The sequence below is a fragment of the Petromyzon marinus genome, chromosome 42 (genome assembly GCF_048934315.1).
Source record: "Petromyzon marinus isolate PM22_M1 ecotype Great Lakes invasive population chromosome 42, UKy_Petmar_22M1.pri1.0, whole genome shotgun sequence".
Taxonomy (NCBI): Eukaryota; Metazoa; Chordata; class Hyperoartia; order Petromyzontiformes; family Petromyzontidae; genus Petromyzon; species Petromyzon marinus.
Window position 1 is genome coordinate 4,292,849 of NC_133708.1, and position 21,326 is coordinate 4,314,174.

Here is a 21,326-nt window from a genome sequence, read left to right on the forward strand (position 1 = left end):
ATTTATACTGGAGGAATCCGATGAGCTAACAAACAATAGGAAAACACGATAGGAGTGTAAAGTAAAAAAACATACCAATAAGTATTTTTTTTTTATCTTACCAGGTAAAACTTACCGAGGTATTTACTTATTTTTCAGATGCAACCTGGCCACAAATGGTAGCTCAACGCAGTGGCTTATCGTGTGGAAATTTATAGCAGCAAAATACTCCAAACACAAGTCGATTATAAATGTGGAGGGAGAAAGCAGAGTGAGAAAGACGCAAACTCCAAATATACAGCAGGCGTCAGGGTCGGGATCGAACCCACGACCTCCTGTATACCAGGCAAAGGAGTTAGCATCTCGCCACCGATGACGGGGGCAGAAGAGGATAGTGTGCGGCCGTCCACCTAGCTGGGCTTTGACAGAAAACCACGAGCATGTGAGAGGGAGTGGACAGGGTGAGATGAAACGAGAAGGGAGTAGGCAGGAGTGAGCCCTTGCAGAGAAACAGAGGTGACCTCTATTTTTTTATATTGTTAACAACCCTGCCAAGCCCTTCCCGACCCCCCGCCCCGAGTTGCCAGAGCATGCTCTCTGGACAGAAGCTCCCTTCTTCCTCACTCTGCTGTCCGGATCTGGAACTGCCTCCCTGATTAACACATTGTCGGCAAAGTCACCAATTCCGGTCTTCAGGCCTTCAAATGCCGAGCACAGACACATGGGAAATTTTCTAATGTCACCACACGCCTTGTAGGGACTGAATCTTTGAGCTGTAGTGAACCAATGATAATGGCAATTAGATGTACTAATGTTTAACATGTAGGCTTTCACGACCAACATCATCCATAATACAGGTGTTTTTTGGGTTCGTGGCGGTGGCGGCTTTAACGACATTCATATCTTTATTGTAACTGTAAAAAACCTGCATTATAGATGTACTAATGTCTGATATGGCGATCGTTCACAATTGCACCCAATGCAACAAAAAACAGATTAACGCGAGCCCCATACAAAGCGCTGATCACCAAAATGCAGTTGGGAGGGGGGGGGTAGAACAGAAATTCTGCAAACAGCAGCCCCGAGTTTTCGGCGCGACAGGGGCCTAGCGAAGTGCGGAAAAAACTGGGCACACTACCCCACACAGGTGGGGAACGCCCGCGGGGGGAGGGGGGGGACATTATTGTTTATACGGGGAGGGGAAGAGGGTAATGGGGGAAAGATAGGGACGAGGAGGGGATAGGAGGGGAAGGGGGTTGGGGAGGGGGGTGATCTCTTTACGTTTATTCAGGACAGAGGGTGTGCCAGTGAAGGGATCGGAGTATGAAGGGTAACGTTGGTCTCTTTCTGTGTGCAGAGTCCTGGCATTTCGGATCATCGTCATTCTCCCCATCTGGGGAAGGCGAAAGGTGGTTGAGGAGGCTACAGAGGACAATGGATGAGTGTGCTCTGCAGCAGCCAGGCAGAGGGAGCGGCGATGCAGGAGATGCGCAGACAAGAGGGAGGAGGTGTGACACAGGGTGGAGGTACGTGGGGAGAAGAAAAATACAGGGGGCTCAGGATCAACGACGATGACTCGGAGGTTAAGCGCACACACTCCTTGCCAGGCGCTTTACCTTGTTAGGGTGGTTTTGCTCTACGATGCCATCTCGATCAGAGTCCACATCCAGGGAGAGGCCTGTAATCGAACAACAACAACAACAACAGCATCGTCACCATCGCACGGCCAAAGCTTAAATATCTCACTTTCGAGTCCAGGTCAACGAACTTCCTCTGTTCCTCTTTTCCTCTCTATTAAATATAAGGGAATAATTCTGTCCATGTCCGTCCCAAACTATATTGAATTGTTATGCCTTGACCACACCTTTTTGATGTAAACAATGAACTTCAGTCAAATGTCCTTAAAGTAATGATGTGTTTTATTTGATATTTTAAAAATATTGTAAACTACATTATTCCTATGCTAATTATACTATGACGGTCACACAGTGCATCTGAATTACAAAAGCACTACTTACTAAGCACTGTAACGTTGCAGGAACAATTATTAACTTTAAGTGGCACTAAAAGTTGAAACCTGTTTAGTTCTTACTGGCTTAACCAACTCGCCTGGTATACAGGAGGTCGTGGGTTTGACCCCGACCCTGATGCCTGCTGTATATTTTGAGTGTGCGTGTTCTCCCTGTGGTTCCATGGAATTTTCTCCGGGTCCTCCGGTTTTTCCTTCCACATTTAGAATCAACGTCACACGTCTAGAGTATTTTGGCTGCTTTACATTTCCACATGATGGAAAGCCACTTCGTTGAGCTACCATTTGTGGCCAGGTCATTTCTGAAAAAAAGCAATATAGCACAATGGGCCTTTCCTGGTAAAATAACATAAAAAGTTTAGTTTCAGTTTAAAACACAAAAGGCTCTCAGACTGACAGAGCATATTGTGTTGGTATTTTACGCGTTGAAACAGACCATGGTTTATTTACTTCATATTCCACAACTAGTGACGTAGGTGCATTCATAAATTGAGTACAATCTCTGAAGTTCACGATTTGTTTAAACCACCTTCAACCACGATCAGACGCCTAATTAACTCCTGTGGACAGACACATGAATGCTTTGTGAACATTGCATGATGTCAATCACACCTCATCTAATTTTATATTTATAGAGAGCACCTTCACTCAAGGCACTTGACAGAGCTTACAACTGAGAGACAGAATATCATGATTGAGATGGCAGGGGCGTGCACGAGTTGAGGAATGAGTGACCACAAAAGAGGAGAACGTAGGTATCACAGACGTGTGGGGATAGGAATGGGAAGAAGTGGAGGGGCGAGGGGCGGGATGAAGAAGAGAACAGGCAACAGAGGAGAGATGAGCTTGAAAAGATTCAACGCTTCAAAACCTTCGCGTGCATCTCCTCATCAAGAAAACCAATGTTTAAAAAAAAAGACATCTGTTTGAGTTACACAGCTGTTGTTCACATTCTTCCACTTAACCAAAAGTTAATTAAAATACAGGAATAAGGGATCTTTGGACAACCAGATGAATTGCAAATTGGCTTCAAAGCAGAGATAACAGGAATAATGGCAAATAAAGTAGCGTATATGAGGCAGTTCATTGTATGCTATTGTTTGAGCTGGAACGGGCAGCCGATTAAGTCAATTAATTGATGAAAAATTGTAACCAACGATTATGTTTTGGTACTTGATTACTCAGGCCCATTTAAAATGGTGACTGTTCCCCCATCCTTAAGGGAGAAAACCATCCCCACAAGCCATGGCCAGCGTGACATTGCCGACTTTTCTTGAGTCACCACGCCCCACCCATTACCTTCTGTTCAGTATCAACGTGTGGAAAACAGACGTGAGAATGATTATTTTAACATAAACTATTTTTGTCTTATCCAAATGGCACAGAATTTGCTAGAATAATCGATTGCTAAGGTAATTGGATAACGCCACTCTAGATACTACATGCTCAATGCCCCCCCCCCCCCGTCGCCATTTCATTACGGTGTGACATCACAGGAAGTGACGTCACAGTTCTGTCATTACCCGATATCGCCGAAAAGCTCTGGGTGACTATCAGAGTGAATCCGGGATTGAATGGAAAGAAACACCACTGTATGACTCTACTTTATTAGTTATTAAGATGAGGAGCTCATGTTAGTTGGCTTGCGTGTCAAGAATAATGTTTTAGGCTTTGGGTTTAGAATTCCACATATTAGATAGGGGCTCATATCATGGTTGGTGTTGGGTGTTATTGTTATTGAATCATATTTTCGCGTTCCGTAGGTCCTGAATTTTGATTTTTTTAAAAGTATCACGCTCGTTGTCACTCGCACAAGGACACAACGCAGAAGTGACGACACTCAGCGACCACATCTCACCAATGGCCGTCAGGTAAACTCGAGCTTTGGCCAGGGCAACGTCAGCCTTTTCTCCGTAAAAGGTCACGGACATCTGCAATCAAAACCCAAAGAGGATGAGTACCCCGCGCGGTGTGGGGGGGGGGGGGTAGTTGAGACCTGAATTAACAAAACCCTCATCTCTGGTGTAGGCCACTCTGTTTCAAAGACAATGTATATATTATCAGAGCATGTTTGTTTGCAAGTATGTGTGGTTAATGCAGACTTGATTCCTTGAAATAGGTATCTATTTGGTGTTTGAACATCTTAACACCTGTTCTATTGCCATCACATATAATTATTCCATTGTATTTCTGATATGTTGAATAAATAGCATCCATCCTTCTTCTGAATACTCATTTTGCCTGGGCATATCCCGTGAATGCAATCGTGATGATTGCGGCAGTGGCCGGTGGTAGGAGTGTTGGTTCTAATGGTCCTGTGCACTTGGACGGATGAGAGCGGTGTGGCAGGGATATCAATGTCGGTCACGGTGGAGAGTAAATGGATCCAGTGGCAGATACAGTGGTGGTGTTGTTGCTCGTGGTAGTGATTAAGTGCCCTCACTGTAGTGGCAGATGAATCAGTATTAATGGTTATAAAGGGTGGTGGTGGACGAATTTAGACAAAGATTCCCCATATAGCCTTTAACAGCCTATTGGGGCAAGTGCTATTGACGAGCACCTATGAAGGTCGGCAAGGCAAAGACGGGGTGGGTGGTAACACCACGCTTGGCCGCCTTTGTCTCCTCAGTGGCAATGTTTTTATACACTGCATCAGGTAATCATTTGAGGCTGAGTCGGCCTCGGGGAGGTCCAGGACCGGTTGAGATCATTAATCGTCATGGGTGTTGGCCGTGAGCGAGAATCGAACTCAGGTCGCCGGGTTCGTAGCGTGGTGCGTTAACTACTGCGCCACAGACCCAGGTGCCATGAGTTGACCGACTGAGATGACTGGCAAATGCACCAGCCGTGCCCCCATAATGTGCACGCACACGCACACAAACGCGCACATGCACGCATGCACACGCAGCGTAATGCTCTCACCTTCTTGTCACCAACCTCCTGGCTGGGCGTGAGCACCTGAGCGTGCACCTGGGTCCCCACGGCCACGCGGCCGCGTGCGTCGTTGGCCGCCGACCTGAACGGCGTGCTCACCCAGCACGTGACGTCCACGCTGGCACTCACAGAGAAGCTCTCTGCCCCCGGCGGTGCCACACTAGGAATGGGCAAGGGGGGGGGGGGGTAGGGCAATTTGAATGTACAGCATCCCAAACGCGTTACTCCTTGGCATTAGTTTGAATGGTAAAATCCTAAACAAAATCTGCTGCATTGCCAAAATATGATACTGAGCTAAACAATTGTTTTATTTTACCATGTAAGGCCCCCCACTGAGCTATATATATAGCTCTTTTCTAGAAGGGACCTGGTCAGAAATGATAGCTCAATGAAGTGGCTTATCGTCACGTGGATATTTATAGCAGCTAGATACCGGATGGCCCTGAAAAAAAACCACACGACCACGGGGAGAGAGACACCACAAACTCTAAATATGCAGCAGGTGTAAGGGTCGGGATTGAACCCACGTCCTCCCGTATACTAGGCAAGGAAGTTAACATCTCGCCACTGTGGCGCCCGTATAAGCAAGAGTTCTCACAAAAAAAACCCATCCCCTGTACTGTTTTGAATACACATAGTCTGTCAGGATTTTCAGAAATTAAATGTCCTACACACGGGTTGTCGTTTACACTCAAAATAGCCCCTACTGGATCAGTTGCAACAACATGGCAAGTTGCGTTCAATTTATCTCTCGGATTGCATCGTCAGACATTATCTATCCACTGCTGGATGATGGCCTCACCGTCCCATCGTGGCACTGCATTGCCACAGTCCCTCCTGCACCAGCATGTGAGCTGATCTGCCACCACTGCCTTCTCCACGGGAGTTGTGAAACTCATTTGTGGCAGTATGTACACTCTATATAGGATGTCTTAGCACATTTAATGCAGCCGTTTGGGTGGCCACTTTATCTCAATTATAATTGATAATTATCAGTTCAGACACATGCAAAGCAGGTTTGTGTGACAGCCACCAACCATTGTTAAGTTAACATACCTCTGAGCTGCATTTAGAAACATGCGTTTAGAGTATTTGACTATGATACATTTCCACGTGATTGATACTTTGTTAATCTATTATTTGTGGTCAGGTCGCTTCTGAAAAAGAGCTATGCAGCTCAGTGGGTCTGATCTGGTAAAATAAAATAAAAATTAATAGTTAACTCTAGTGTGCCATGATGGTCTTCGTGAGGTGGTTACCAACAGCACTTGCCCCCCAACAATCTGGTAAACGCTACAGAGGGCATATTTGTCTTTGTATATATGTGTATGCATGCATAGGTTGTGTGCACCTAAGGTTAGTACTTGTGGTTGACTGCCTAGTTGGTTATGGTTTAAGGCTAGGGCTCGCATTCGATTGGTTAATTTGTTCTGCTTGCAAACTGCTTACCCCCCATCTCCCCATTGCAACGTGTGACCTTTTTTTGTTTTTGGCAACGCTTCTGTGACAGCAGCGTGAATCAGACACCAAAGTACCCCCCCACCCCAAGTCCCAGTCCATATTAATCAATGCTGCTTGTACAGTGAGTCGTCCTTCCCCCGCACCTCCGATTAGTACGGTAGGCTACGTACGCCGCTAAAGAAGTTCAACATACAGTACATAAACATAGAACATAGCAATGAATGGGCCTCGGGAAACAGCACCAATCTGCATAGCTGTAGGGCAAAGCAATCGCATCTGGAGAGGGAGCCCTGGGCACCGAACCATAGGCACAGGTAAACTTGCACAGTTATTGAGTTGTGTCTCTTATGTGGTGACCACTGCGTTCTGAACCTTTAGCCAAGGGCACTTCGTCGCCGACCCCTTCTTCACTGTTGCACACGCGCACGAGAGAGACAAGATGATGAAACGAGCCACAAATTGTTCGGTTGTAAACCCCGCCGGCTGTTGGTGGTCACTTCTTAACCAGAATGTTCTCTGTGAGTCGCTACATCTACAGCATGTACAATTCGTTGGGGATATGCGAATGATTGGAATAAGAGCAGATGGCCAAACGCCATGGGTTATAGGAAATACATTTATGCAAAGTTGGTGCTGCCCTGCATTTAACTTTCCTCGCACAAGCATGTACTTTCTCCTGAACATCTGTGAAAAAAGAGCTTTATAGCTCATCGGATTCCTCCAGCATAATAAAGGTTCCAATTCTGACCGCTGCTGGCGACAAAGAAAATTCCGGTTCAGAAGTGCCCACCGACAACTCAAACAAATCTGTGGTGCGGCCATTGATGGGCACTTCTGAACCAGAATGTTATCTGCGAGTTGCTACATCTACAGCGTGTACAAATCACTGGGGATGTGCGGACGATTGGAATCATTGCAGATGGCCAAGCGCCATGGGTTATACCAGGGGGGGTTGGCAACCTGCGGCTCCGGAGTCGCATGTGGTGGCTCTTTGGCTTCCCCCTTGCGGGCGGCCGTAAAATAGACAGTAGGCCTTAAACGTAATTGAACGTAAAGATAATTGATTAAGTATGGCAGGGAATGGGTCACTTTAGAATATCTAGACGATGGCGAAATGTACAAAAGTCAAACTGTATTGTTAAAGTGTCATTAAGGGGGACAAAAACTAAATAGACGCAGTTTATTCCATCACCTATTTTGGTTAAGTCACAATGTGGTTGTCATCTGCCTGTATACCTGCTGCTGTGTTTGTGTGTAACAAGGAGCTCAGAGTGCGAACGGCTCTCGAACTATATTGGTCAAAGACAAAACAAAAATGTCTCTTCTTTTTTGAAAAGTTGCCGAGCCCTGGGTATATACGAATTGCGTTCGTGCAAAGTTGATGCTGCCCTGCATTCGCTTTACTCACACTGCATTTGATTTCTCCTGGATATCTGTGAAAAAAGAATGAGTTTTAGCTCATCGGATTACTCGAGGATAATAAAGTTTCTGATTCTGACCGCTGCTAACGACAGGACCTCTCCACTCGAGGGCACGTGGGCTTCTCTTCCACGATGGGCAGACATCTTGGAAGAGCACGGGAGTACCCACACTTTAGGGGCCGTCCATAATTTTTGATGATTTTTAACCCCCCCCCCCTCGTCACACGGCGTCACAAAAAGTCAGACCCCCTCCCTCAAATATGACGTCACAAAGCTCTGCCCCCCCAAAACCATATTTCCATTTTGAAAATAAAACATGCTTCAAATCGCTTTAAACTATTGACATTGTAGTGCGTATTTAATGTGGCGCTGCACTCTGATGTTGTAGGAGTGTTGTTATAACAAGTAGTGTTGTTATAACAATTCTATATTTATTTAAAGTTGCGCATTTTGATGTGACATCACATTTCTCACCCCCCCCCCTCGTCACACATCGTCACAAATGTCTGACCCCCCCCCCCTAAGTGCGTGACGTCATTCATGGACGGCCCCTTACCCCACCACACGTGACCTGCTGACAGACGGTGTTGCACCCATTTATGCTGTTGAGTGGACAGAGGTGGGGGGGTTGGTGGGGGGGGGGATTTAAGCGACTTGCAGCGTTGTTTCAACAGTACAACAAAATTCTACTTGGATTAACAAAGCGTATAAATGTGACCATGGCTCAAGGTGTTGTACAAGTATGGGGACGACATGCACATGTACAGAGCTTTTTTGGGGGGGGTGGGGGAGATTTAAAAAATGTTGGCAGGCAGAGGGGATAAATTCCTCAGGTCACAAATGATCTTACGGTAGATGGTCAAATGAACACACTTTTTTGGGAGAGAGAGATATTCGTTTCGGCAAATGAGGAAGGCCTCTAGCCCTGACAAATCCGGGCAACGGTGACGGCGGTTTGGATGGGAAAAATAAAATAATTCCAAATCATGGGGGCTCGTGTTGTTGCTCTGGAGACCTGGAGATCGATGATCATCGATATTCGGTCACCTTGTTGATGGCATTCGTTGTGATTTCTCGCTCAACAGGGTGGGCCATGTGAAGGCTGCCACGGGGAGGCGGGGGGGCAGCAGCAGAGTAAACGAGTGCCCTCCCATTCCATGAAAGTTTATTTAGGGGTTCGGACAGAAAGCCCTCGTTTCTGGAGCAGAGAGCACTCGAGGGGGAGTAAAGTGGGCTAAGAGAGAGGGGCGAGGTAGGAAAGTCCACGGAGTATCTTAGAGGTATCGAGTGTGATGCCAGGAATCGATCCGAATTGGGGGTGATGTCGCATTGTTTACAGGGTGTTGTGGATTAAGTTTGATGGAGTTTGTAGATTTAGCGACGTCATACGCCTCCGATTAGCACGGTTTGGCTTTCATGCGGTGTGAAAGAAGCTCGACATACATGTGTACGTACAACGAGAAGAGGGTTGCAGTAGTTAAGTTGAGAGGTGATGACAGTCTCAAGCAGCAGCAGCTATGGCGAGGAGATGGCAGGTGCCAGTGGAGGTATAAAGGTAAGACCTACTTTAAACGCGATACCTCACCGAATGTTACCCGTATCTTCCATAAATCATTTTTACGATCACATTTACATTCCTTGGTTATCAGTCACTGATTTGGCTGTGAATGTAAACATCCTAACAGCTGCAAAACACCTCTGAGTGCACAATTATGTGCAAATCCCATAGTATAAGCCTTTACTGACTACATAAGCAAACAATAGATATCTTAAGATAATAGTACAGTACTCCCTTGGCTAACTGTTTCATCCGTTCCATGAAAACTACTGGCAATCGAAATAAGTGTGCATTTAATTCACTTATAAGTTGAAAAATAAGTCTGCAAGAGAGACGTTTCCACGCCAAAACAGAAAACGTCATGTAAACAAAGCCAGTCGAGGTCTAAAAGCTCATAAATGGGCGTCGCTGATTGGCTGAGGTACGCTCTGCCCACTTACGAGCGCTCGGATTAGCCGAAATTGGCGCCCCGCGTGCATAACGTAAACGTTACCGTTAATCAAAATGTTAACATCAGTCAAAACCACGGGGGTCTTATGGGAGACGAAATGTCAACCGATTAAAAAAAAAGTTAACCGATGTCACCGTTAACTGAGGGACTACTGTATTAGATCAGGGACGCCAAAACAAAGCCCCTGACAGAAACCTAGACGCCCCCCCCCGCCACCGCCCTATCATAGACTGTCTGGAAGAGCCAAGGCCCACATATAGATTATCGGAGGCTTACCGTTTGCTAGGCAAGGAAGGTGCTGGGACCAGATCAGCAATTCTGAAACAATGGAACAGAACAAACCTTCTATTCCCAGACATCACACTGCTGAAATTGTCCTAAATCTGGAAAGCCCCGAGAATCCGGCCCAAGATCAATACCGCTCAAAACTCTTACAGTTAAAATTCATGCATGGCACATACATGACAAAAGAAAGGGCAAAATTCACAGCAAACCCCTCCTGACTGTCTAGCATGTACCCCAGGCACAATACAAACCCACTTACGCGCGGTTTTGGTCATGCCCGGGCATCCCAAATTTATACCAGAAGGTGACATTTGACAAATGTGGCAACAACCTCTCTCCATCGATTGAAACTGCCCTGTGGGGGGGGGGGGGGAGCTTGAAACCGAGTAACCCTTTCAAAACACCAGCACGCCCTACTCCAAGCGTTCACCATCATTGCCCAGGAAAACCATCCTTGTAAAACTGGAAAGACCATGACCCCCCGCCAGCCACCATCTCCCATGGGGGCAAAGGCGTTACACCCTGCTAGCTCAAGCGGGCAATGAACACATTGTCCTACAAGGCAATGCAACGGTATATAAGGTCAGGGTATCCCCCCTCTGACCGCCGAAGTTTAAAATTAGAGTAAAGTGTCCCCCTGCCCCCCTCGTTGACCGGGACGCATGGGCATATGGGGCCTGGCAAATATTTGCGAAGCGGTTGTTTTTTTTTTGTCGCCCCCAACGTTCTGCGGCGGGCCTTTGTTTTTTAGGGACAGCAAGAATCGCGTCAAACATTTTTAAATGAGAGGAAAGGTGGAGAGGCCCTGGGAGGGTGGGAGACGGGGAGCGGCCAAGGGAGAGGGGGAACCCCCCACCGCCACCAGTTGAGATAAGAAGGCCCCAGAATAGAGGAGAGGTTGTCATCCCAAAACGCAAAGCCACGTGGATGTTAGTATGACTTATAGGGCGCGTTCCTTTCTCACCCACCTTCCACGATACACCTGATCTTCCCCCGAGAATGCTGATTACTTCCTCCCTGCCCCCTCTTGCCCCCACCCCCATCCATATATACACTCTCCCACTCTCCCCCGTCGGAAGACCCCCTCAGGGTGGTCACCGAACATTCCTTTCACACACCTCTACATGTTCAAGCGCCAAAAGACTCCACACCCACCCAAACCCACCCATCCACTCACCCAAACCCACCAAAATCCACGCATCCAAACCCACCCACCCACTAACTCCCCCCCTCCCACCCACTAACTCCCCCCCACCCACCCACGTTTTCTATTATGTTGTGCACATCTATCACCTCTGCTTTCCCGCGAGAGAGACTTCTGCTACAACTCGTTAAATTAAGTCACTACCAAATAAGGGCCCGCCCCAGGCCCTGTCAATAATGGTGATTGTTTGACCACATCTTGCCACACTTGTGAGTGCAGGTTAATTTAAAAAAGAAGGGCGGGAACCAGGACCGGTAGAGTTATGATTACTCACCACTGACGTTAGCTGTCGCTGGGAATCAAAGTCAGATAAGCGGTTTCATTTATGCGGTGAAACAAACCACTGCATCACCAGTCCCCACAATGAGCTCCTACCCAAGCAAAGAGTGCTGTGAAGGTGAACTCCACTGCCATAGTTCTCAACAATACATCTCCAGATTAGTGCTCAGGAGGAAGGATGTATCCAACGCACATCCGATTAACGCGGCTGGCTACGTACGGTGCGAAAGAAGTCCATCGCACGTATGTCCAGGGCACCTACCCATAACCACACACTCGCGACTCGCGTCTCTTGAGCTCTCGATCGGACTTTGAGTCCGATTTGTGAAATATGTGCTGCGTTTTAAATAGTGTTCATTTTATTGATTATTTCGTGGTGTAGCGTGGTTGGTACGGCAGCTGGTGAACGGAATGTCTGATCTTAAGGTATCTAGATTTATATAGCGCCGCTTATTATAGCAATTATTTAACACGTAGTAGGCTTTTGCGACCAATATCATCCATAATAGAGTTTTTTTTGGGTTAGATCGCGTAAAAATATAAATGTTGTGTCGTTAAAACCCGCGACCACCCAACACAGCTAACTAGTAAGGGTTGTCACGTAAATAGAACGTGGCCAATTCTAGATTTGAAGCTTTTGTGACTGCAAGGATCCATACTCTTTGGTTCTATTCGGTAAAGCCACGTAGGTAACAAAAATAAAACAAAAATCACGACGTTTCGGCCACAACACAAGTGGCCTTCATCAGGTGAAGGGACCGTGCTGTCACGAAGACAGCATTGGAATAAAGAAAGTCAAGCCAGGTCGCGTCCTTTAAGCTGTGTGGGAGGAAACCAAACGCTTTGACAAAGGAATTAGCATAAAGTGCTAATAGAACACTTAAAGTGCTGATAGAACACTTAACACGGGGGGGAAGGGGAGGGGAATTTGACAATGCAAACGTTGTCTTGCTTTGACAAAGGAATGAGTATAAAGTGCTGATAGAACACTTAAAGTGCTGATAGAACACTCAACACGGGGGGGGGGGTGGGGGTGGGGAGGGGAATTTGACAATGCAAACGTTGTCTTGAAGGGAAATAAGCTGCTGTGAAAGTGTGGTATATCACTACTGGGATAAATATACTGTACCATTGAAATTAGTTTAATGTTTGGTATGATTTAGAACATCTTTCCAATGATTGCTTAATTTGAAACCATCTTCTCGGTTGAAATTGTGTCTGTTTGTAAATCTGAATTGCCTCGTGTACAAATCTCTGATGATAACCTGTGGGTTTGCAAAGGACCTGGGTATCGGAGAACACTATATCGTGATCACCCACAGCGTTGTAACAGTGGTCAGCCACGGCAGAAGAATTCGTTCTGCCGTGTTTCAAATCTGATTTGTGCTCGCGAATTCGGTCAGAGACATGTCGTTTCGTCTCCCTGATATAGCAATCACCACAGGTGCAGCTAAATTTGTAAAGCCTGGGGTACTGTAAGTCCAGAATGACATCCTTCACGGATGGGATCAGGTCACGGATTATGTGTACTGTGTTGAACCGGACCAGGATCTTGTGTTTGTTTAGAAACAACCATTTGATATTCTAGATTTAAAGCTTTCGTGACTGCTAGGATCCATACTCTTTGGTTCTATTGGGTAAAGTCACGTAGGTGAAAATAAAATAACAAAAAATCACGACGTTTCGGCCACAACACAAGCGGCCTTCATCAGGTGAAGGGAGTGGAAGAAGCCACGCTTAGATCACAACCTTTAAGCTGTGTGAGAAGATAAAGAAGACCAAGCGCCTTGACAAAGGAATTAGCATATAATTTAGCATTGAAATGGCTCATTGAAATAGCTAAGTTATAGTATACACATCCGCAGAGGTACCCCTTGACAAAGGAATTAGCATCAAATTTAGCATTGAAATAGCTGAGTGATTAGCTTGTAACTGGTCACAGAAATAGCTATGTTAAAGTTAGAGTATATTCATTCACCGAGGCACCTAGTACTCATCAAACACGAGAATTTAGCGAAACACAACCACGCTCAGACATCGGACCTGTGTGCGAGCAAACAAGGTGTTCTGACAAAGAAATTAGCATAAAAATTAGCATTTGATTTGCGGATTTTAGGAAAGAGGTGGTGTAAGTGCCGGTGGACTTGCAGTTTGGCGCGGGGGGGAGGGGGAAAGGGGGGAGGGGGAGTTTACCTATTGATGGTGTGAAAATGGGAATTTATAAGAGCTGCGAAAGTTTGGGGTACCACTACTCGAAAAATATACTGTACCATTGAAATTAGTTTAATGTTTAGTTCGATTTAGAACATCTTTCCAATGGTTGCTTAATTTGAAACCATCCTCTCGGTTGAAATTGTGTCTGCGTTTATAGATCTGAATTGCTTCATGAACAAATCTCTGATAAAAGCCCGTGGGTTTGCAAGGAACCTTGGTATCGGAGAAAATTATATCGTGATCCCCCACAGCGTTGTAACAGTGATCAGCCACGGCAGAAGAATTCGTTTTGCCGTGTTTCAAATCTGATTTGTGCTCGCGAATTCGGTCAGAGACATGTCGCTTTGTCTCACCGATGTAGCAATCACCGCAGGTACAACTCAATTTGTAAACCCCGGGGTACTGTAAATCAGGAATGACATCCTTCACGGATGGGATCAGATCACGAATTTTGTGTACTGTATTGAACTGGACCTGGATCTTGTGTTTGTTTAGAATTTTGGAAATATTTTTAGTAACGCCTGCTATATATGGAAGTGTGATGGTTTTGACCGGAGTATCAAGTGGTTGTATCTGTATGGAGGGAGAGACAGCTTGGCGGATGGTACGGTCAGAGTAACCATTCCTTTTGAGGGCCAGGTGTACATGTTTTAATTCACTGGTCAGGTGGTGTTGGTCCGAAATGCAATGAGCCCTATGGTATAAAGTTTTGATGAGAGAATTATTTTGGGCTGGGTGGTGGTGGGAATCAGGTTTTAAGTAGGAATCTGTGTGGGTGGGTTTCCTGTAGACAGAATGCCCCAATGAGCCATCAGGTCTCCTCTCAAACAGAACATCTAAGAATGGTAGCTTGCCATCTTTCTCCACTTCCATGGTGAATTTGATGGCGGGATGTCTGGAATTGATGTGGTGTAGGAAAAGGTTCAGAGCTGGGAGGCCATGTGGCCAAATGACGAAAGTGTCATCCACATATCTCTTCCACAGGGAAGGTCTGAGGGTGGAAGTCTGGATGGCATCTGATTCAAATTTCTCCATGAAAATATTGGCTATCACTGGTGATAAGAGGGATCCCAAGGGGTACCCTAATTTTGTTTGTAGAAGGAGCCATTCCAAGTAAAGTAGGTATTGTTGAGGCAGTGCCTAACCAGTGCAGGTGTATCGGGGTCTAGTCCATGTTGGACCAAATTTTCAATTATTTCAATGGTATCAGGTACTGGGACCTTGGTGAACAAAGAGACCACATCGAAGCTGACAAGGATATCGTCAGGGGACAGTACAACGTCTTTGACCATAGAGACCAATTGGGCTGAGTTAAGTACTGCTGAGGCGGTCTTGCCAGTTAAAGGCAGCAAGGTATCTGACAGAAAACGGGCTAGTTTATAGGTAGGAGAGTTGATCGTGGATACGATGGGTCGAAGTGGGGTGCCTTTATGAATCTTGGGAAGACCATAGAATCTAGGGGGTCTTGCAGCAGAAGGTTTTAGGGAGGGACGATTAGTTGGGTCGATTAGGGAGGTCGAACTTGTGATGATCTTGTTGGTTTTTATCGCTAGGCTATTAGTGGGGTAATTGTTTGTTATTTTTGAGTAACTTCCATCGTTGAGCAGATTCTGGATTTTGTTGTTGTATGAATCTTTATCCATAATAACAGTAGCGTTGCCTTTATCTCTGGTCAAAACAATCACACTACCATATATACCAGGCGTTACTAAAAAGACCTCCAAAATTCTAAACAAACACAAGATCCTGGTCCGGTTCAATACAGTACACAAAATCCGTGACCTGATCCCATATGTGAAGGATGTCATTCCGGACTTACAGTACCCCGGGGTTTACAAATTGAGCTGCACCTGTGGTGATTGCTATATCGGGGAGACGAAGCGACATGTCTCTGACCGAATTCGCGAGCACAAATCAGATTTGAAACACGGCAGAACGAATTCTTCTGCCGTGGCTGACCACTGTTACAATGCTGTGGGTGATCACGATATGGTGTTCTCCAATACCCAGGTCCTTTGCAAACCCACAGGTTATCATCAGAGATTTGTACACGAGGCAATTCAGATTTACAAACACAGACACAATTTCAACCGAGAAGATGGTTTCAAATTAAGCAATCATTGGAAAGATGTTCTAAATCATACCAAACATTAAACTAATTTAAATGGTACAGTATATTTATCCAAGTAGTGATATACCAAACTTTCACAGCAGCTTATTTCCCTTCAAGACAACGTTTGCATTGTCAAATTCCTCTCCCCCCCCCCCCCCCCCCGTGTTAAGTGTTCTACCAGCACTTTAAGTGTTCTATCAGCAGTTTATGCTAATTCCTTTGTCAAAGCGTTTGGTTTCATCCCACACAGCTTAAAGGACGCAACCTGGCTTGACTTTCTTTATTCCAACGCTGTCTTCGTGATAGCATGGTCCCTTCACTTTATGAAGGCCACTTGTGTTGTGGCCGAAATGTCGTGATTTTTGTTGTTTCATTTTTTTTTACCTACGTGACTTTACCGAATAGAACCAAATAGTATAGAACGTCACCAATTCGTCACTGGTACAGCACACCGGCGTGTTGGAGAGCCAAGCCACAACATTTACAATCTGAGTACGACGTTTCGCCAGTAATTACAACTAGCTACTATTGGTGAAGACTAATTACGAACGTCCGACTTACAAACACCGCGTTCTTACGAACCAGCTTCCATGAAATATATTTTCAAAATAGCTTTGACTTAAAACATGAACTCGCAATTGCAAACTGAACCGCGGAAACATGCTGTTCAGAGTTGCGATCGTCCGCGAGGTGATGAGTTGGACCCACGATGGCAGTCAGCGTTTGTGTGTGTGTGTGTGAAAGTGAGTGTGTGTGGACGTGTGTGTGAAAGTGAGTGTGGAGCGGTAGTGTAGTGGTTAGCGCTACGCTGCGCAACGAACCCGGTGACCCGAGTTTGATTCCCGCTCACGGCCAACACCAGTGACGATGATCTGAACTGGTCCTGGGCCTCTCCTAGGTCGACTCAGCCTCAAATGAGTACCCGGTGCGATGTGTAAACATCGCCACTGGGGAGACAAAGGCAGTCGGGCGTGGTGCTGGCCACCCACCCCCTCGTGTACCGTTCTGGCCTTCATAGGTGCTCGCTAACAGCACTTGCCCCTACAGTCTGTTAAGGCTATACGGGGGAACTTTGTTTGTTTGGAGTGGTAGTGTAGCGGTTAGTGCTCTGCTGCGCTGGGGGCCATCCATTTAGTACGTACGCATGGAGGGGGGAGGGGGTGGTTAACCCAAATGCGTACACTTGCGTATGGGGGGTCTACTGACAATGTTACGTACGCATAGGAAACGGGGGGTTAGGGAACCTCCAGAATAATTTGTCGAAATTGGCCTTCAAATGATCCACAGTTCAGTTACTTCAGCTGTCAGACAACAAGCACTACCGGGAGAAGTGGGACTGTGGGAGAGGTGTCACTTGTGTAGTGGGTGGGGTGGGGTTTGCAAGCGGTGTGCGGGTTACAGACACTGAGAGGTCGCTTCGGGGTGGCCAGGTGCGGTGGTGAGAGGGAGCAACGGAAAGGAGGCGGCTCTTTAAGATGCATGGCAGTGATTTGGCCGGCTGCAAATGCAGGCGGGGAAAAGACGCCGGGCAGACCGGGAGATTGAGACAATAACGAGGAAAGCCACGGGCGTTAGGCGACTGCAGGTCGCCTGCTGAATTCACGAGGAGTTACTGAGGAGGGATTTATATACACGGGAGCGTGGGAGAAAGAGTTGAGTTGGTCGGAGTGAAGAGAAGAGGAAAGACAAGAGAAGCTAGCAGAGAGTCTAGCTAGCAGTAGAGAAGCTAGCAGAGCGTATAGTTAGAGGTGGATAATCTAGCAGAGTATATAGTGGAAGGTTAACAGTAGAGAAACAAGCAGAAGATATAGTGAGATACCAGCAGTGGAGAAGCTATCCGAGTGTATAGTAATAGGCTAGCAGTGGAGAGACTAGCGGAGTGTATGGTGGGAAGCTATCAGAGTGTGTAGTGGTAGGCCAGCAGCAGAGAGAGCAAAGCGAGCGGAGCGTGACAGGCAGGCTAGCAGTGGAGAGACTAGAAGAGTGAGATATGTTCAAACACCACACCAGTTACTCGTTTGAGGCTGAGTAGACCTAGGGGAGGCCCAGGACCGGTTAAAATAATCGTCACCGGTGGTGGCCGTGAGCGGGAATCGAACTCGGGTAGCCGGGTTCATAGCGTGGCGCGCTAACCACTACACTACAATGCGTTACGCTTCAACATGCGCGCATCACGTGACAGATTTGACGTCACAGCTCACTTGCCGTGCGAAACATATATGCATTATTGAGCACCCCCCCCCCCCCAAAAAAAAATTGTATTTTGTATAATATTTGCATGGTGTACAGCCTGGAAAGTCCCCACATGGCAAATTTCCATTTTGTTGCACGTCGGGAAGTACGCTAAACATTTTGAACAGACACACGTATTCACAACTGTGCCTTTTATATATATGAAGATTTACTTCACAGTATTATTTTACAGTGTTACGTGCAAATGTACAATGTTTCTTCTTAATTGAGTTTAACGATGCTTTCCTGTTTTGCTAAACCTTAACAGACTTCATAACACCGACCGCATGGGCATTTAAATAATCCGTTATTGTGTTCCTACCTACGAACCGTTCGACTTACGAACCGGTCTTAGGAACGAATTAGGCTCGTAAGCCGAGAACTGCCCGTATAGCTATTATAATATATAGTTGTACATTATATATATTTGTACATACGGTGATAGTGGTTGAGATAAAGATTACTGCGATGGGGGACGCTGTCCAACTGCAAACCACTCTTCATAGCTGGCACCTGAGTGCCTCCGGCCCGTGGGCCCCCGGGTGCAGTGGCAATGCCTGCACACTCGATAGCTACACCGCCGTTGTTACAACTACCATCCCACTACGGTCCTTGGCGTACGCTTATTATTGCTCGCCCTGTAGACGGGCAAACAATGAAGACAATGTGGGGCGTTGGTATATGTATTATGAATTATTATGAATATGTAGTGTAAACATATGGAGAAAAATGACACATTTTTTACATTTATTTAACCAGGTAAGGCCCACTGAGATATGGAACTCGTTTTCAGTAACGACCTGGTCACAATTTATATCTAAACGAAGTGGCTTATCAACGTGTACATTTATAGCAGCCAAATACTCTAAAACGCATGTTTCTAAATGTGGAGGGAAAAACCGGAGAACCCGGAGAAAAATCCACACGACCACGGAAACAGAGAACATGCCAACTCCAAATTTACAGCAGGCGTCAGGGTCGGGATTGAACCCACGAACTCCTGTATACCAGGCGAGGAAGTTAACATCTCTATTGAGAAAGACACGCAAACTCGCAATATACAGCAGGCGTCAGAGTCGGGATTGAACCCATGACCTCCTGTACACCAGGCGAGGTAGTTAACATCTCTATAGAGAGGCACGCGAACTCCAAATATACGGCAGGCGTCAGAGTCGTGATTGAACCCACGACCTCCAGCATAATTATCGGGATCGGTGGCCACTAGGGGAGGCAGTCATGATGAAAATACCTGATCAGCTACACTCCCCTTGAAGGCCGGGTGTGGTGACGTGCCCACTCATGTCTTTATGACATCAGAGGTCAAAATGTAAAAAGTTCCGGCATGAGACCACTTTGTCACACAACATCCCTCCCACCGTTAACTATCAGTTTCCCCTCTGCGGAAACATCGTAGCATCGGAGTGGGAACAGTTATATGTATGTTGAACTTTCTTTCGCACCGTACGTAGCCAACCGCGCTAATCGGAGGTGCGCGGGAACGACAACAAAACAGTGTTATAGGTGTATACCGGCTCTGTTCGACCACTTTACGACTGCTCAACACACAGCTCAAATATATCACTTACAGGTGTAACACACACAGCTCCATGCGTCACTCACTGGTGACACACACAGCTCCATGTATCACTCATTGGTACACACACACAGCTCCATACATCACTCACTGTTACACACGCAAAGCTCCATGCATCACTCACTGGTAACACACACAGCTCCATGTGTCACTCACTGGTAGACACACAGCTCCATGCGTCACTCACTGGTACACACACACAGCTCCATGTATCACTCACTGGTACACACACACAGCATCATGCATCACTCACTTGTAACACACACACAGCGCCATGCGTCACTCACTGGTAAATGTCCATGACCAGCTCAGTGCCCAGGACGAAGACCTCCTCCAGGACCTTGTCCAGCTGCAGGTAGATTGTCCGAGTCTTGGCCATGTTGTCCTCCGCACGCCTTCCTTCCTACTGCACCTGCAAAACACGACGGGGCAACTCAAGCTAAGAAGAGCAGCCGCTCGGGATCACGTTATCAGCTGCTTAAGGCTCTTTAAATAGCCAGGCGTCTTATATGGGGGGTCGTGAGTCACGACTTTTTGTCGGCGCGAAATATAAGGAAGGGTTCGCTCGTGCTTATTGGGTCATGGTGATGTAATTGTACCTGGGAGGGGTGGGAGGGGTGGTGGGCGGAAAGTGGGGGAGGGGGCAGGGATGGAGGGGAATGGGCAGGGATGGAGGGGAGGGGGTAGGGATGGATGGGAGGGGGTAGAGATGGAGGGGAGGGGGTAGGGATGGATGGGAGGGGGTAGAGATGGAGGGGAGGGGGTAGGTAGGGAGGGGAGGGGGCAAGGATGGAGGGGAGGCGGTAGGCATGGTGGGAGGGAAAACCCGAAGGACCCGGAGAAAAATCCACGCGACCAGAGAGAGAGAGACACGCACACTCCAAATATACAGCAGCAGGTGTCAGGGTCAGGATCGAGATCGAACCCACGACTTGCTGCATACCAGGCGAGGGAGATAACATCTCACCACCGTGGCACCCCAAACGAACCCGGGGACTAAGCAAAACTACTGCCCTGCACCTGTTTCGATGGAAAAACATTTGCCTTTCCAAAACGTCAGTGCAGGGCACTGATCTCATGCCTTTCTTAACACACCGAACCCTAATGTTATCGCCACACACACCGCACTGTTAATGCCACTGATGCCGTGCGTGTTACTTTGTAGCCTAAATCTCCAGACCCAATAGTCAAAGGAGGAAAACCAAAAGTCTAAAAATACACGCTTTCCACAACACTGTTTTTTTTCTTTTAAATGACGTGATCTGGAGAGCAGTTCTAAAAACGTTTCATGGGGTCATTGTTTTTGTATGTCCTGTATGTATGTATATGCACCTCCGATTCGCACGTTTGGCAACGTACGGTGGGATAGAAATTCAACATACATATGTATTTTTGTTATCATTGCTCGTCAGAGACACCTACTGAAGGTGATTGAATTAAAATATACATTTTATTACTCACCAAACTTCTCTTGTGCATTGATGTGAATCAGTTTGCATAATCTTCACAAATATTTTGTAACCATCAGCCTGTGGACTATCCAAAAGAGATCTGGCTAGCAATTGAGCAGCA

At 46.6% G+C, this 21,326-nt stretch overlaps 1 protein-coding gene across 1 annotated transcript; it reads right to left on the minus strand.

The window, feature by feature from the left end:
• Positions 1 to 1,234: 1,234 nt before the first annotated feature.
• LOC142930583 (protein-arginine deiminase type-2-like) lies at positions 1,235 to 20,227 on the minus strand. The gene is made up of 4 exons (XM_076073443.1): positions 20,042 to 20,227; positions 4,931 to 5,102; positions 3,867 to 3,939; positions 1,235 to 1,657 (listed from the first exon to the last, which is right to left on the minus strand). The coding sequence occupies exons 1-4, from the start codon at positions 20,131 to 20,133 to the stop codon at positions 1,563 to 1,565; spliced, it is 432 nt and encodes a 143-aa protein (XP_075929558.1). The 5' UTR covers positions 20,134 to 20,227; the 3' UTR covers positions 1,235 to 1,562.
• Positions 20,228 to 21,326: the final 1,099 nt, after the last annotated feature.